At 53.8% G+C, this 17,951-nt stretch overlaps 1 protein-coding gene across 3 annotated transcripts in view; it reads left to right on the top strand.

Annotated features, from left to right (window-relative positions):
* Positions 1-17,951, top strand: part of Syndig1 (synapse differentiation inducing 1) — an 81,896-nt gene that overhangs the window by 37,603 nt on the left and 26,342 nt on the right. For all 3 annotated transcript variants that reach the window (XM_063248605.1, XM_003476364.5, XM_063248606.1), the window contains exons 2-3: positions 702-1,232; positions 17,279-17,416. In XM_063248605.1, the coding sequence (XP_063104675.1) occupies positions 777-1,232; positions 17,279-17,416 (594 nt within the window). In that variant the 5' untranslated portion in view covers positions 702-776. The remainder of the gene's footprint in view (positions 1-701; positions 1,233-17,278; positions 17,417-17,951) is intronic.

The following is a 17,951-nucleotide window of genomic DNA, read 5'->3' as shown; positions in this document are numbered from 1 at the left end:
TCTCTCTGTCTCTCTCTCTCTCTCTGTCTGTCTCTTTCTCTCTCTCTGCCCTCCACAAGCCTGCACAGGAACATGGTCTAAGGAAAAAACAAATTGTTTTCACTAAGTCAAGAACATCAGGCAGGGAAGGCTCTGGTGTGACTCCTGGCTGTGTGGTGGGCACTGGGCTCACTGTTCTGCACCTTCCGATCTGTACCCACCTGTGTTTCCTTGGGGTGGGGTGGGAGTGGGGGAGTCTCACAATGTCACTAAGATGTGGGTCTCCTGTCCTCCTGAATCCATGCAGCACACTGTGTTAAATCCCTTCTACTGCCGGTGTAGAATGGACAGCCACACAGACTCCGTAACAGGCAGGTCCTTTGCAGACCTGGGGCTGAGCTCTGCCAGGGAATGGGCGCCCGTGCAGCTGACTGCCCTGGGTTTCAGGTGTCTGCAAGCACTTAGGGGTTTCCGAGGCCTCAGAGCTGAGGTCAGTGGCTTCCTTCACATGGAAGCAGACTTTGCAAAGATGTGGGCCAGCAGAGTCTGGCTGACACCTGACACAGCTGTTTGAAAATCCAGAGAGCTGTCAGGGCTGTGCGTTTCTGACTCCCACTGCCTGCACGCCTGCTGGGGAAGAGCCTACTGGACACAGTGCGTGTCAGGGGCTGAGCTCGGTTCTGAGCGTCGGTCTCATCTGTTCTCTGCTTCCTGCTCCCCAGGAGAAATGGGTCCCTCGAGGCAAGTGTGACCTGCGCACCCTGTGCGGCCAGGCCCCCTGCAGGGAGACCAACACCATGGACAGCCTCACTGGGCCAAAGGGCGAGCTGGTGCACAGCAAGGTCCTGGATGTCGGCCAGAGGAATGGCCTGATCAACACCAGAAGCTTCGTGGCTGAGAGCAGAGATGGCCTGGTGTCTGTGTACCCAGCACCCCAATACCAGAGCCACCAGAGTGTGGATGGCAGTGGGAAGGAGGCTGCACAGCAGCTACTGGACCCCAATGCCCTGCAGCGGTCCGTGGAGTCTCGTTACCGGCCCAACCTCATCCTCTACTCGGAGGGTGTGCTGCGCTCCTGGGGCGATGGTGTGGCCACCGACTGCTGTGAAACCACCTTCATTGAGGACCGGTCGCCCACCAAAGACAGCTTGGAGTACCCCGACGGGAAGTTTCTGGATCTTTCGGCTGATGACATCAAGATCCACACGCTGTCCTATGACGTGGAGGAGGAGGAGGAGCTGCAGGAGCTGGAGGTCAGCGGACGCATGGGCCGGGCTGTGGGTGTGGGGACTGCAGGGGATGGGTTTGTCTCATGGGGTCCCCTAACTTAGCGTCCTTAAGTTACTACCAAGGGAGCACTTGTGCAGCTACTGCCGACAAGCCAGAAGCTTGGCTGTGGCAAGAGTGGGGTTGAATGGCTAGGTGAGCTGTTTCTCCATGGACCAGGCATCGAGGGCCACAGAAATGCGCATATCTGGCTCTGGCCACACAGCATCCTTCAGGGGTGCTTCAGGGCATCATGGGACGCAGCTCCAAGCCCAAGACACTGTGGTGCTACAGGAGGGCAGCCTGTGCCCCCCGCCCGACCTGTGGCAGGGAGGCACTATGCTTGTTCAGTCTGTGAGAAGCAAGCCTTGGACCTGAGGAGGTCTGTGGTGTTTGTGGTCTCAGGAGGGCGTTTGCTTCTGGATGGGGTGTCTTGGAGACAGAGAGCAAGGTCTGGGCAGTGGGAGACACTGGCCTTCTGGAGACAGGAGAAAGTCAATGTGTCCTGCTGTGGTATGCCCCAGAGGAAAGAAGGGCCGTGCTGTCCCTGTCATCCAAGATCAGTGGCCCAGAGCTGCAAGGGTGTGAGGAGCCAAGATGGCTAAAACAGTGACATGAGCAAAGAGTGATCCAGACGAGACCCTTGTAAGCCAGCTAGGTGTCTGTGAGGCTGGCCTGCCCCATGGCTCTGTGGGCGACTGTGCCCATGGACCCATGTAGGATAGAGAAAACACAAGGGAAGGTTGGGCAGAGCACACACAGGAGGGCCAGGCTGGGCAGGAAGCCAAAGCCACCCCTAGAGAGGGAGGGAGGACTAGACCTGGAGGCTGCAGGAGGAGAGCCAGGACAGGACATTCCCTGACTTCCAGCCAGGGCAGCAGGGCACAGTGGAAAACCCATGTCTAAGCCTTGGAGGGAGCTGCGTGTGGCCCTAGACTCAAAAGGACCATTCTGCCGGGCAGCACAAGAGTCCCAGAGGAGGGACGCAGCTCCACCAGGGCCTGGGAAGTCAGGAGAGCCCTGGCTCAGGTGCAGGGTCACAGCAGCATCCAGTGCACCAAGGCCCAAAGGACAGCAGAGACCCTCATGCAGCCTAGCCTGAGAGCAGCGGGACCTGCAGGGGAAGAGGCCTGCAGCCCAGCAGCATCCCTCAAGACTCCTAGGGGAGGAAACCAGGAGGCACACACTGCCCCCGCCCAGGGACACTGGGACAGTATGGGGGATTCAAGGTCCAGAGTGGTGAATGAGGCCTTCCAGGAATTTTACGAACACAGAAAGGCCCTTGCTGAGAAACATTCTCGCACTGCAGTGCTGCTGCTCCTTGGATAACTTTTCAGCACATGAGGAAAAGAAGTGGAAACAGAGAAGTGGTGTCGCCTTGTGAACAGAAACTGATGGCAATGCTTCCTGCCCCGTGCCATGAGAGAGCGACAGGTCTGCGAGCTCTGCTGCACACGGGGTCACTTGGATCGGTCAGGGTTTCTGGCTTCTGTTCGTAACTCTGAGGTCAACAACCCTACTGGGCCCAGCTGGACGGCTGCCCACAGGATGCCCAGGCCTCTTGCTGCTGTAGTCAGCTGCCAACCCATGGGCTGGGTGGCCACACTTGGGCTGCCAACTGCTGTGGCCACAGTGGCAGTGACAGTGACCAGACATATCCCCTGCTCATCCAGGGGCTGCACTGGATAGGGCAGGGCTCCCCACTGCAGCAAGAAAGACCGAGGCTCACTCTCCACAGCTTTCCAGGGCTCGCCGGGCAACATATATCATCGTCTCACCCTACAGCCCCCATGCTAAGCCTGAGTCTGGGAGGAGAGGGCTGGCTCCGGGCACGTGGGCACCAACACTGGAGGGCTCGGTGCTCCCTGGAACCTACCCATGTCCCCCAACACTTTGGGGCGTCTCTCAATGAGCTGTAAAATTTCACAGAATGCAACTTCCAGGTGAGCAGTGGCACTACTTAGGAAACAATGCCGAGAAGGTCTGTGTGGGCGACGTGCTCTCAAACACTTTCCAGCCGCTGGTAGTTGAACATGCAGATGGGGCACAGCTGGCTACAGAGGAAATGGCCCTGCCTGGCGTGCCAAAGCCTCATCAGAGCGTGGGGCCCTCAGATGTCATCCACTGGCCGAGGGAAATGCGATTTTAAGGTCTCTGGAATTTCTTTCACTGCATTTGGTCTACAGAAAATCCCCATAGTTAACATCTGAGTACAGCTTTCCAAATGTCGTCAAGGTGGTTAAGTGCCACATGTCCTGGCCATCACTGGCTCCTCCTGACTCTGCCCATGCCCTTCTGTCACCAGCTCCCTGTCACTCCACATCCTGGTGGCCTGGCCATTTTCCCAGCACTGGCTCATGCCTGGTGCCACATGAGGGACCCCTAGAGCTTTCTCACCTGCCCATGGCCCTGCAGTGCCAATGGCCCTCCTTTGCCTTTGTGGTTGTGGTGTCGACGTGCAGGTTTCCTTGGCAGCTATTTTCCAGTGCCCCAGAAGGTTCTGTGACTTCCTGTGAGATGGGGTAGTCCTGGGGCTCGAAAGATGCACTACACTCAGCCAACCTGCAGGCTGCCCATTGGTGGCCTCTGGACATGTCAAGTGGGATAACTGGGCCTGGCATCCACTGCCCTGGGCCTACACCCCACATGTCTGGTGCTTCACCAACCCAAGCACAGCGGCAGCAGGAACCCCCTTCTCCTTTCCACACAAATGAATTCAGGCAGAGAGATTTCAGGGCCAAATCACAGAGCAGTTCCACCAAATACAGTTAGGGAGTTGGAGTTGCGGCGGCCAAGCCCCACAACCTGCTGTGTGGAGGCACCGGCCAAATGCAGAAGGCACCCAGTGCACTTATTTGTGACAAGGGAATGGAGGCTCAAACCCAGAGCACAGGCACCTCATCACCTGAGCACCGTACGAGGAGGAGATCCTCTTCTTCCCTGAGGCAAAAAGGGCGAGGGAGATGCCTGTCTATGGGCACTGCTCCACACTGGATACTGGGGTGCTTCCTTGTCCCCGCATGCAGAGAAATAACTTGGGTGTCTCCGTGGTCATGCGGCCTTGTGCTCCTTCAGGTTTAGTCTCCCAAGTGTGGCACTGCGCTTCCTGCCTTAGGGAAATGCACACCTCCATGAACTTCTGTGTCAGCGATGTGCCCAGGCCTCCAAATGACCTGGGATGCTGCAGCCCCTTTTGCACCTAAGAATTCTCATTGGTCCCTAGAGCTACAAGACCCTCGAGTCTCCTCATGTAAATGCTTCAGGCCTGCAGACCCTGCAGCAGTGGGCTTCTCTCTACCTCTGTCAGAAACATAAAGAGACTGAACAAGGATTTGAAGAAAATCCAAAAGCCTGAAAATAAAACATCTCACCCAGAGGAACAGAAAGGCTTTGGAAATAATGGGCAGCGTTTTAAGAGCTCACTTTCATAGCCCCAGGACACTGCAGGGCTGATGGAGTGGGCCACTTGGGGTTTTGCGTCCTTTGCTTGGCTCCCTGCACTGGCAGAACCTCAGGCAAGTGGAGCAGTCATGCTAGCCTCCTCGCCTTGGCCCTTCCAGGAGCGCTCATTGTCCTGGACTTTGGGTTGAGACTGTGGTTTTATGGGTGATCTTATTCAGTGTTAAGTTCCCTGTTTCACTACTTTGTCAAGCAGTTCAGTTTTTAAATCAAAAGTCCATGTTCAGTTTGGCAAGTGTTTTTCTCTATTCCAGTACTGAGGTGCGTGGCATTGCCATGGGAGTGGGCATGTCCAGGATAACGAGCCCACTGTCTGTGCTGCAATGCAAGGGGGCCGTCCTTGCAGCACTTTTGCCACTGCAAAGGACAGGCCTCAGATGCTGAGGATGAGACCTGCATTCATTTTTCAGACCCACACAGATCCCTCTCTTGATCAGCTTGGGTCTCCGTGCAGGGTGGAGCATGTACGAGGCCCTGGTTTCAATCCCCAGTACTGCAAGAAACAACAGAAAAAGAATCCTTTGGGGCCCTCTCATGTCGATTTTCTCAGTGGCTAATTAAAACATCTCTAGACAGCCCATTTCCTTCCGCACTTCACCGACTTTCAAATGTGTATGTGAAACTCGAGTATTTCCTCAGTGATTAGCCCAGAGACACTGGGAATACCAATCAGTTCAATCCATGTTGATGAAAACATCCCCTCCTACTTATCATATCTAAAATCAAAACAGAAAACAGTGATTCAGGCTGGCAGGGATCCAGGGTAGCAGGGAAAGCACCCTCTCTGGATTCTGGGTATGGTGAGGTGGGCGTGTCATCCTGCAGGGCCAAGGAGCCATGTCCACACTGTGACCAGGTCATACACTCAGTAAGTGAACCCCTGAGACACACAGACGGGAGTAGCACTGAGACCCAAAGGCAAGCCCAAGTTTCATTTTAACCAATATCCTGCTTGTTCACTAGAAACTCGTTTCAAAGTATCTTCTCCTAACATGAGGGATCCAACTCAGAAACATGAATGGGTCACATAGATTGGGGCATTTGTGAGTTCTCACAATCAGGAAGAAACAGCAGGTACTATGTCAAAAGGTGCTAGGTCACTCAGTAGGTACTAGGTCAGTAGGTGCTAGGTCACACAGGAGGTACAAGGTTAGTAGGTGCTAGTCCAGGTGCTAGGTCATGCAGATCCAGTACCCACTGTGCTGGGTTTGGAAAGTTAGATTTCCTAAATAGAGCACCATGTTTGAGAGCTGTGCCTGCCAAATTCATCACAACTGAGCACTGTGTACCTGGCTGGTGCTTCCACTCACCTGGAAGAAACAGAGCCAGGAGTGGCTGAGTGGCCCTGTCCAGGGCATCCTCAGAGCCAAGCCCCTCCCATGGTGAGTGGTGGACCCCTGTGTAGCCTGCCCCCGAGAGCTGCTGTGATCCCTGCAGAAGGACCCTCCTTTCAGAACCTTGGAGAGGCCTCTATTCCCTGTGCCAGTCACCAGGAGGTGCCGCGCGCTGTGACAGGAAGTGGCCTCTGTCCAGTTGAAAGCCCCTGGTCAGAACAGAGGCACCTGATGGCAGAAGAACATCTGGAGCCTCTTGCTGTGTTCTTGCCACGCAGTGCACTGCTCAGCACCGAGCTTCACGTTGCCACCAAGGTCTGAGTGCATTGTATGTATTTAAGGACCCTAGGGCGGCAGTGGTCCTCAGGGAGGGGCAGGGGTCCACCCACAACTGAAGGCCCAGGCATGAGGCTGGCAGGGCCACTTGGTTCATAAACGCTTTCCTTTCTCTGGGGGAGGAAATGTGCAGGGAGGCACTCACACTGTGCTTTCCTGTTGATCAGAAAAGCCAGAACCATCCCCAACACAGCCAGGTCCCCTGACGCAGCACATAGCAGGGCCCGCCCAAGTTGAGGGATCTAGGCGTCTCCTCAGTGGGGTCACTCACCCCCCTCCCATACTGAGATTCCTCCCTTAGCGCCAGGACTTCCATCCTTGAGTCAGCTCTGTGATCTGAACACTCAGGGGCTGAAGGGAGGCTGAGGGGCTGCTGCCCATGATGGAGAAAAAACTGATGTCTGCTGGTCATGATCAGGGAGAGCTGATTGGGGTGATGGGAACATGGTCACAGTGGTTTGAATGTGTTTGTCCCTATACTGGGCCTGGTCCACAGGGTGGGAGTGCTGGATGCAATGGGGCTTTAGGAGGGGCCCTGTGAGGTCCTTAGCTCACAGTGTGTCACTCCCGGGAAAGGTTCAGATGGCTCAGGGATCAGGTGAGTCCTCACCCCTTCCTGCACTCAGTTTCCTAACTACCCTTCTTGTGACTTTGCTGCTGCGTGCACTGCCACCAGGGTACCGCCACCTCCATGTGAGGTGAGAGCCAGGGTGATGCTGTCTGGACTCTCAGCTTCCAAACTGTGAGCTAAACAAGCCTGTTATCTCTATAAAATATCCAGCCTAGGGTTCTTCGTTACAGCATTGGAAACAGACTGCCAAGAAGTAAAGGATTCCTACATCTCACCACACACAGATGCACTGCCGGAGGCCAGGGCAGACACAGCCATGTGGGAGAGTGACCCCGCACTGAGGGAGGAAACGGTAATGGTTTCTGGATGCCATCTTTCAGGCACTGTCTCCTCCACAAAGCCTGAGTAGTCACCTCACACTACTGGGAACCCTAGGTGCAGCTTCAAGGAGCCCAGGTTTTGTGCACCCTGCAGACTCAGCACACACCCCTCACAGAAACAGCCTCACCCTCGTGGGGAAGCAGGAAGTACCTGCCCTGCAAAGCCAGCTGTGTCCATGTACACAGCAGGCAAATCTTGTTCACACTGACCACCTTCCCTGCCCACTGTGCTGTGACTACGATCATACCACACAAATTTCCATGAGGGCTGGAAAGATGAGGGGAAGATAGCACAGGCCACCTGAGGTGGGACAATCTCTGGTTCCAAGGTATTGTCATGCCTGTGTGACAGTGACAGGGCAGAGTGTCCAGCTACTTCATCTTCTCTGCACATCATGGCGGATGAGACCACACTTCAAGACCCCGAGTCCAGAAGCCCCTCAGTGAACCCCAGGGACAGCTCGCCAGCTCAGGAGTGACTCACCAAAGGACTTGATGCTGGGAAAGGGACGGGTCGCAGCTAAACTCCAGGTCCCAAGTGTCTCCTACTCTGCCATACGAACCAACCTGTACCTCACAGTCACGTTGACCCAAATCATCTGTGCTGAGGGTCCAAACCCCCAGCTTCCTCCTCAAATCAAGTTTTGTACGTTTTATTCCATGCAGACGAGCAATGAGGCCGGTAGAAGGGGTCAGGGCTGCCACCTGCAGCTCACTTTACAAAGCAGAACAGGACGCATGAGGGTGAGTTCCTGTGTAGTGGAGTCAGTGCGGCAGATGTGTAGACAGTGGAATCCAAGCAATGGGCTCATGGACACTCGAGGAGGAGCTCTTTAGCTGTCCTGCGTGCTTTGTGTGATCAAGATGCAATTTGGTGCAGGAGGAAGCGCACTGCCATCCTTGCACAGTTACTAATACGTTCTTTCTAACCTGCTATGTTACAATGTTCATAGGCAACTCCATGGTTCCCACTGCAGAGTTCATGTGGATGGGCAGACCCATGCCCTCAGGTCCCATGCTCTCTAAATTCAAAGGTAAAAGAATGTAATTTAAAGCTTTGCAAAACATTAGAACAGATGCTTGATCAGAGTCTGAATGTGGTGGCCAGGGCCACACCGGAGGACACCACACCCACAGCATGGATGGCACAGACCATACCCCACACCCTAGGAGCACTTCAGGCTGGCGGGGGTACAAAGCAAGGAGAGCCTGCACACACGGCAGCAGGAGTACCACCCTGGAAAACAGCTTGTCAGTTTCTTACAAAGTTAAATAAACACCCGTGTGCCAGGCCTCCCACACCTGGGTATTTAAGGAAACCAAACCTTATGTTCACAGAAAACCTGTGCAGATACATCGGCAACATTTATGTCTAATCATGCAAAACTAGAAAAACCCAAACACCCTCAGCAGGTGAGGGGAGAAGCACACTGTGGCACTCTGTTGCCGTGGGATACTGCTTAGGACGAGGAGGTGCCTGGATACCTGGGCCTCAGGTGCTATGCTACTTGGCAAGGCTGACCCCAGGACCCCATCTGTGTGACCTTCTCAAAGGACAGCCCTAAGTGCAGAGCACAGGTGTGTGAAGGGGGAGGAGTGGACAGCAGAGGGAGTGTGGGCAGGTGGCTGCTGCCAGGACTATGTGAATACAAACACAATGCCCAGATCCTGGAGCTACACACTTCGGGCCCATAAGGCAGGCCAGTGCCATCTGCAGCCAGGTCAGAAGAGCTGCCCCGGCCCCATCACCACTGGCTTCAAGAGCCATACTGCAGTTATGCAAGATAATTTGAGGAATGTAGGACTCGGTGCTATCTTTGAATTTCTGCAGGAACTCTGTTCTATTTTTGAAACTTTTATGTGAGTCTAAACTTATTTCAGAGTATATATGTACACAGAAGTTATTTCAAGGTATATATATATATGCTACTTATGCTTGAGAATAACTTATGCATATATATATACACTTATATCATGCACACATATACAAGATCACTGCTAATGAATTTTAATATTCTTTCTGTAGTCTTTAGACTGCAAAAATACAATTTAAATATATATGCTTTTCATTTAGTTTAACAGAATGCATCAAACATTGACTGCTACGGTAAGCAGAAATACCAAGACAACACCAGGCTTTGGCGGCAGATTTATTTATGTTGATGGGAACTGATCAGGATCATTCCCAAAATATCAGACCTAGATTTCTGATGATCTAAGACTTATACAGGATAAGAAAGCAGGAAGTACAGAATCAGGATGGCTTGTCAACTGGGCACTGGTTCTTACAATATGCGTCACATTGACAGCTGTGCATCACGGCAACCCGCCATTGCTAGGAGACATAAGTAACTGAAACTGAAACAGGAACTATCGCATAGGTAATGAAAAGCCTGAAGTATACTGGCTGTGGGGAGGGTGACCTACTATGGAACCAAAAGGTCCTTTTACTGGCAGACACTTGATTATCCAAAACACCCTGCCATTACTTAATAAATACAGAGATTTATTATAGCTGGACATTCACAATGGCTACTGATGGCCTGGAAAGTACTCCATATCTTCCCAGCTAGGGAGCCAGCCAGGTCACAGAGTGTCCTGCTCATGGGCGGAGGCCCAGTGGGGCAGAGAGGAGCTGGGCAGGTGATCTTGGGGACCACGTGATGGGCAGAAGAGGCAGAGCCAACCTAGGAGATAGCTCAGGGCTGGAGTGTGGGTAGGTGCAGGGAGCCTAGCACCTTCCACCAGGGAGCAGGACCAGGTGGGCAGAATAGGGGCTAGTGGCACATAGAGTATGTATAGCTGCTGGGCTCCTCTGGGAATGAGGACCACAGCTTGCCTATCCCTCTCAGCATCAGGAGTGGCCCTGGACATGCAGGGCTTACAGGCCTTTTGTTGGCCAGGTGGGAAGTGAGGATGGTCAGGTCCCCCAACCCCTTGGTCCCCAGGCACCTGTCCCTCCTCACTCACTCACTTCCGAGGCTGCCTGTCCTGTGGGTGCTATCAAGGTGCCCATGTGAGCCTCTGAGCAGAGGCCTCCTGGGCAAAGGCCAGAGCCGCTGTGGTTCCTTGGGCGGCTGAGCAGCTTCCCACAAGGCACAGGGGGAACGACCTGACACAGTCCCATGGCGCTGTGCTGGATGAGCTATGCGTGCATTGTAAAAAGAAAATTCAACGGTTTTTCATTTTTTTCAGTAATACTTGCAGTATTTCTACTGAAGCACCATTGAAAAACAAAAACAAAAAGAAAGTGATGTTTAATTCCCAAAGGAAAAGAATTCATTGTAAGGGGTAAATTTTCATGCAAAGATAGAGCACTTTCAAGGCTGTTTTGTTTGCTTGGTTGGTCTTTTTTTTTTTTTTTTTTTACTTTTTATTTTTAAGGTAATTGCAGACATATAGAAAAATTGCAAAAATAATACAGCTGCTGTGCTTTGTCTCCAGTTTCCTGAAATCTTAAGAGATTACCATCCCTACTCCCTATTTAAATATGTATTTTTAGCTGTTTGCAAGTTCATTATAGTATAGATGTGTTACTGCCATACCCCTAAATTGACCATTTGCTAAAAAGGAATTGTGTTATAAAACTCAGGAAACTAACACCGTTAACTTCTGTAACCCAGAGACAATATTCAAAGGTCTACACTTCCCTCAGTTATGGCACAAGACAGAGGTCCAGGCCAGAACCCTCGGGGACCCTGCCCACAATTTCTTGCTGTGGCTCACTCTTCCATCTTGAGCAGAGGGGACCCTCAGTGGTCCCTGCCATGTGTGCCCTTGGAGCTGTGCGTTTTTGCTATCCATAATAACTGCATCCATCCTGGAGTTGATGCAGGGATGCATCACATCTTAACCAGCAGAGATGCTGTGCCCTTCCACACACTGTCGGGAGGCCCTTTGCCCATTGGCACTAGCAGGAAGCGGCTTTGACCACTGACTTTGATGCCTGCTGATGCCCGGCTGTGAGGCTATGCTGCTCTGTGATGAGCAGGCATCTTGTGCTGTGCAGGTTGCTGAGGAGTGCTGTAAACACCCTGCTTTCCCTGGTTTTCCTGACTATTGCTGGCCCTGGTAGCATCTTGGGAGCAGTGTTGGCCACGTGTCCCTCTCATGTTGCATTGCAGCCAGGCATACCCTGGGGAGGAGCAGTCCTTCTGCCTGTGATCCTTCTATTCACCACGGGAGCTTCATCTCGGGAAAGACCACCCACTCTTCCAGATTCAAGGCTCCTGTCTGTACTGGTGTGCACTTCTGGTGTCTCGGAACTGCACATGGGCCCCAGGGCTCTTTGGGTGCCTCTGTGGCCCCCGCATGCAATGTGTCCTCATCCTGCCTCGTATGCAGGTCCTGACAGCACACCACTCTGGCCGTGTCCTTTCCTTTACCCACCCAACCAGACTTCAGCCCTGCTTCCAAAGTGCAGGCACCCAGTGCTGGACAATAGTAGCCCCAGTCGGGACTAGGCGAGAAGGGTGCATGTTTAGTACTGCTCGGGGGCTTGGGTTCCACACAGGCTGAGCATGGGAGTGAGTGTGTGCACATCCATGTGCAAGCATATCCACTGAGTAGCACAAATGTGTGTTCATGCCTGTGTCCGCGCAGCAATACAAATACGCACGTGTTCATTTGTTCTACAGCACTCGGCCCTGGGCACAGCTAGCTATTGTATCACAGACACTCACATCATGGCTGTGGGGTCCCCAGTGATGTCATGCTAGGGCCACCATGACCTGCCAAGGGTGTTAAATGTGATTGCATAATCCAGACTGCATAGGTCCCCCTTTTCCAGGTCTGATCAGTCTGTCAGGCCCTTCTGTTTCCAGGCTGCCCCACAATCTGTGTCTGTGTATGTCCCCATTTGTTTCACTACTCCTTTCTCCATAAGCTTCTCATCATTTCTGGTGTTCAGCCATCACCTGCATTCCCCCTCTCCTGCTTCTAGAGGTGAACTTTCAAGTTAAACCCCTGGACCTAGGGTGTCACGTTGATCCTCTAAGACAAATATGCATCTGGCCATCATGCTCCAAACTCACAAGCACAGACTCCAGGAGTGAACCAGCTGAATCCAGATGAGTCTAGCTCCATGCTTTCAGTGCCTAGTGGATCCGAAGGCCACATCTATGACACAAGTGCTCTTTTCCAAGACAGATGGCCCTAGTGGTCCCCACACACAAAACCCTGTGTGCATTGATTCATGTCCCACGCTTGGACAGTCCCGTGGGAAGCATGGCCAGGTGGGCAGTCCACCCCCCACATTGCTTCCAGAGGGTTGCTGACTGACACAAGTGAGGGCAAAGTGTGGACCCCGGGCCATCCCTGGGGGCAGAGCTCACGTTGTTCATGTGACTGCTGCTGAGAAGGTGGCAGGAAATCCCCATGAGGGCGGAAAGCTGGGTCTGAAGAAACTCAATAGCCCTGTTCTCAAGGCTGGATGGGGCCAGACCAGGGGCCTGGGCTCTGCGGGGGACTCTCTGCAGTGCTGGTGGCAGGGTGGGGTCAGCCCACTCCCTACTGCCCCACCCCAGCTGCCGCAGACACATGAGACGCTGTGCTGCTTGCTTTCTCTTCTGAGTTGGCTTATTCCCTCCATTGCAGAAAATTTTCAGCCTCTCAACAGGATTGGCATCTTTGGAAAACCCAGCACCCCTCCTCCAGGAGTAGGGAACCATTCAGGGGACAGCGGACTTGGTGCTATGCTCATTGTCGCACTTTAGATTCTTACTGATTGACAGTTATTACTTTTTAACTGGATCCCGTCAGCTTTTAAAGGTTACCCCAGAGCCTGACATGCAGAACCTGAGGCCTGGCTGTCCAAGTCCCACAGGCCTAGTGCTGCAGGCCATCCCCAGCCCATGACCCTGTTGCTGATGGAGACCCAGGCCTAAGGAGCATGCAGGAGCAGTGACACAATGCAGCATGGACCTCGTGCCTCTCACCAGGTGACATGTGACACCGGTGCTGCAGGTAGGGTGCCAGGACCAAACCACCCTCAACAGCAGAAGGGCCCAGGGCCACCAGGATGCAGAGAAAGGCACAGGGGTCTCGGCCATTTGTGCTCTGCTGTCTCTGACCCTGCAGCAGCTCCTTCTCCCCTCTCCACTTCCCAGCCACCACAGCACAAACTTCCTGTCCACCAAGCCCCCCTGCCAGGCCACTTTTGCCTGGGAGCTGAGGACATGGACTGCAAACACAGGCCACAGTACACCTCTGCCCCTCTGAGCTGTGTGCACCTTGGTGCCTTGAAGAGTCCTGATGAGATGAGGCCTTGCAGGGAGAGCCCGGGCAGGAGGCAGCGGATTCATGCACACTCCAAGCTGGGTGGAGGGGAGCCTTGTCGGCAGTGCTGCACAGACCCCACTGACCCTCCCAGTTCCCCAAGTGACTTTCACACATGCTGCACACCATGTAGGTGCTCAGAATGGAGTTGGATACAAAACACGTGGACCTCTGCCCTCATCTTGGGAGGAGCCCTGAGCAAGTGGCAGTGGCCTTGGTGTGTCCATCGAAGTCAGAGCAGAAGGGCACCTGAGCCCGGACCTAAAGGGCTGAAGGAGTCACAATATGTGAGGAGGAGCAGCAGAGGCTCCTGAGGGTGAAGACTGAGGTCAGAGCTCCAGCAGGCAGCTCCTAGGGGTGAGCAATGCTTGAGGGTTGTGTGGTGCCTGCCTGTCCTGGTCCCACACAGACACCTACCACATCTGTGTGCGACAAGGTGCTAAACCCCAGAAACTGTTGTTGGGAGAGCTCTATTGGTGCTGATTTAAGTCTCCACGGCTCCCCATGGCAGCAGCTGTGTCCTTAGTGTGGCCCTGGCCATTCACAGGGTACTCTGTGTGGACTCAAGGAGTGAGGTCAGAGTGGTGAGGACAGAGGGAGCCTAGGACTTCAGTGAGACTTGGGCAGAGAGATGTGATGTGCAGAGCTGGACATCACTCTCTGGAGGGTACAGCATGGTGACTGGTGACAGCCTTGGTTTGGTCTCTGGCATTGTGATTATTTGTTTCAACATCCAACAAGAAACCTTGGGAGAAAGAGTTGGCATCTCTCCCAGTGGAGTGGACGCCAGTGCAGGGCTGGGGTCACATGGTTCAGCACTGCAAAGCAGACAGGCCGTATCCATCCCTACCTGCTCTGCCCCCTCTCCAAAGGCTCAGCTCAAAGCAGAGCCCTTCCTCATGGACACCCCAGGGGAGGGCCATGAGACCCTGCATGCTGTCTGTTGCAGTGGAAGTGCATTCTTCCTCAGCCTGTGTTGCCATCCACACAGCCTCCCAGGCCAGCCCCCATACTCCGCAGAGCAGCAGCTGTAGGAGGCACATAGAGGAAGCCAGTGCTTCTGTCTACCTGCTGTAATCAAATACAATTAATCATTTCAGCCCCAACACTGTTATTGTAGCTTGTGGTTGCTGTGTATCATCAAGTAAGTCTGCCACATCAGGAGACAAACCTGGATCTGTGTCTTTGTTTCTGGATTTTAGTATGATTCTCATCATTCCCAAAGCTGGGGTCTACATATCTAGCCTGTGGGGTGCTCTGGGTAGCTGTCCTGAGCCTGGACTTTCCCAGGAAAAACAACAGACTGCTATGGTCACTGAAGTCCATGGAATGGCCAACCAAGAGGCAGTGTAAGAGTCCTGGGTCACAGAAGAGGGACACACTGGCCATGGAGGCGGAGCAGGTGTGGTGTGACCAAAATATCCACCCCCAAAACTGCCTGGAGCCCAGGGCCCAGGGAGGAGCACTTGGGTATAGCTCTGTGGCCTGGCAGCCAGGAGCAGGTCATGCTGGGATCTGACAAGTCACCAAGGGTTCCAGTCTCTCAGAGCCTTCGTAAAACACAAAAGTCAGGGGGCTGGGGATTTAGCTCAGCGGCATAAGCGCCTGTCTTGCAAGCAGGCAGTCGTGAGTTTGATCCCTGGTACCGATAAAAACGAAAAAGACAAAAAAAACCACACACACACAAAAGTCAATAAAAGCAGCCATCACCACCAGAGTGGTTGTGGAAATGAAGGGCTTAGGTGCTGATGACATCATGCAACTAGGAGAAACACACAGAAAGCAAACACCTGACAACTAGGCTATAAACAGGTGTGCACACAGATGGGTGCCTGCTGTGTTAAGGTCTCTACCTGTGCTGCCTGCACCTGCTGCATGGCTCAGGTAAGTTTAGGGTGACACTGAAGCTCAGGAGAGGTAGCTGCGCTGTGACCCGGCCCCCTGCCCTGCATGTGATCTCGAGACACAGACAACTTGGTCCCAGGCTGGACTCTGCCATAGCTGTCTCTGCTTTCAGGGGGCCAGAGACCTCCAGGGCATAGGGTTTGTGCATGGTGGCCCAGCAGGAGGACCCTCAGCTCAGCCCTGCACAACCTCCACCCCATGAGCTATTCCCACTGCCACACAGGCAGCCCACAGTCTGCAAAGCTCTCCAGCACTGTGCATCCCAGGGTGGTTTTGTTTTCCACCCCTGAGGACTATAATGACAGTAATTTTCATTTCCGGTTACTGTTCCCAAGACCACATGGGAGCCAACACGCACAGTAAAGGAGTGGAGATTGCACAGCTGTGGCTCTGCAGACAGGTGTTGAGTTGTCCCAGACATGTGGATGGGACTGCAGCAATCTCACACCTGGGCACAGCAAGAGCAGTGTCACAGGGTGCACAAGTGGCCTGGCACTGGCCCATGGCCTTGGCTGATCCTTCCCATGTACCCCGCCCTGTGGAGTAGAGCATCAGAATCAGACTGCAGGTCTGTGGGGCAGCAGTGTGGACAGAGTCACCAGCGCCAAGACAGTGAAGTCCCTACTTACAGTCAATAGACCCATGGCAAGTGCTGCTCCTCTCTGTCCCCAAGACCAGTGCTGGGCTCACAGGGCTCCATCCCTCGCAGCACCAGCCATCCACATGCTGGTCAGCGGCCATGACCAACAGTCTGTGCATTTAATTTGCAAAACCAGGAAATGAACCCATCATCATGGGCCTTTTCTATGTCTGAGTCAGTGGCTGGGGGTAGCAGGGTATAGAGGATGAGCAGGAAGGTGGCTTCTGTCCTTTTAGATCTCCCCAGAGACAAGCACTGCATGTGTCCTTGGTGGCCCCAGGCCAAGCCCCAGCAGGGCATTAGTGCTCCTATCCTTCCTGAGTCCTGGGGAACACCACCTGGTGGGCAACCACTCCATCTGTATAGGAAATCAGCAGTATGATGCTGGGAACTCTCTGAACTGCCCCCCTCAGATCCCCCACACCAAAGTCTCCAGGAGATGCTGGTTCAGGCATGACCAGCCACTGGGTGGCAGAGCCACACCCAAAGGCAGCTTCTTACAGAGCAGCCATGGTTCCTCAGGACAGAGCTCAGGCAAGGGTGGGCGCCAGGACCCCCATGTCCTGATGTGGCTCAGAGTCAGGGAGTTTGGAGGCAAATTCAGAACGGTAATCTTCCATCTACACAGCCCCGCTAGGTTCCATAAACCAGCAGGAAATTGCAGTAAAATTCCAAACCACATGGAACAAGGCCCCTGAAAGTCCCTGCCCCAGATCCTGTAAGTGACAGCTTTATTCCCACTATCCCGGCCCAGGCATGCAAAGATCTTTGACAAGGAGGCTCCTCCATTTATAACAAACCATCGCTTGTCAAAAGCATCTTAGGTCAAAAACCTGCTTCACACCTGACAAGGTGATGGTGGTCGGAAATCGTGAGCTGTGCCACTGTGCACTGGGGATGTTGGGCTGTGACTGGCTCTGTGGGATTTTGTCCCTGATGAGCCACTGAAAGGCCTCCTCTGGGTTTTGCTTTTACTGTCCTCATCCATAGACCAGAGGTGCTGGTTTGGGGATGGCACTTGCAGGATGTGACTGTAGCATCAGGGACGGCAGCTTTGGGGGTTGGTGCTGCCCCTTCCATCAGACTGACCAACCCTGAACTAATTCCCTCTCCTGCCCTCCTCCCTCTACAGAGCGACTACTCCAGCGACACCGAGAGTGAGGACAACTTCCTCATGATGCCTCCACGGGACCACCTGGGGCTCAGCGTCTTCTCCATGCTCTGCTGCTTCTGGCCGCTGGGTATTGCAGCCTTCTACCTATCCCACGAGGTGAGGCCTCCATCCATCCGTCAGCCAACACATTGTGGTACCATGGGTGGGTGCCATGGACATGACACAGACAGACCAGGAGGTTCAAAGAATGAGGACAGGCAGGGCTGTGCACTAGACCAAGCAAGCTTGGGTGCCCTGTCTCTGGCCTGGGCATGCTGTCCCTGGCCCAGGCACATTGTCCTTCAGGGAGAGGATGCATGATGAGGATATGTTTCACTCAGCAGAGGGCAGAGCTTCTGGGGGCCCAGCCTTCTCCTGAGTGGGAAGCGGGCACCAGTAAGGAGGCAGTGGTGAGGAGGACAGAGGTGTCCCTGTCCAGGATGAAGGCTCATGTGTGTAAGTGGATTCCTGCTCTGTGGCAGTCAGGTCCCCAGCCCAAAGGAAGAGGGATCCCAGCATGGTTCTGCCTGAGACTGTGAGCTCTGCCCTCTCCACCACACTCCCCACTGGGTGATCTCCACGTTGTCCCTGTTCCCCCAGGAGCCTCAGCTGATTTTCACCCCTAGTGGAGGATGAGCCTGAGTTCAGGAGC

The sequence above is a fragment of the Cavia porcellus genome, unplaced genomic scaffold (genome assembly GCF_034190915.1).
Source record: "Cavia porcellus strain 051 isolate PalLab524CR breed Dunkin Hartley unplaced genomic scaffold, mCavPor4.1 scaffold_5, whole genome shotgun sequence".
Classification (NCBI taxonomy): Eukaryota; Metazoa; Chordata; class Mammalia; order Rodentia; family Caviidae; genus Cavia; species Cavia porcellus.
This window is presented reverse-complemented; position numbering and strand designations above follow the sequence as displayed.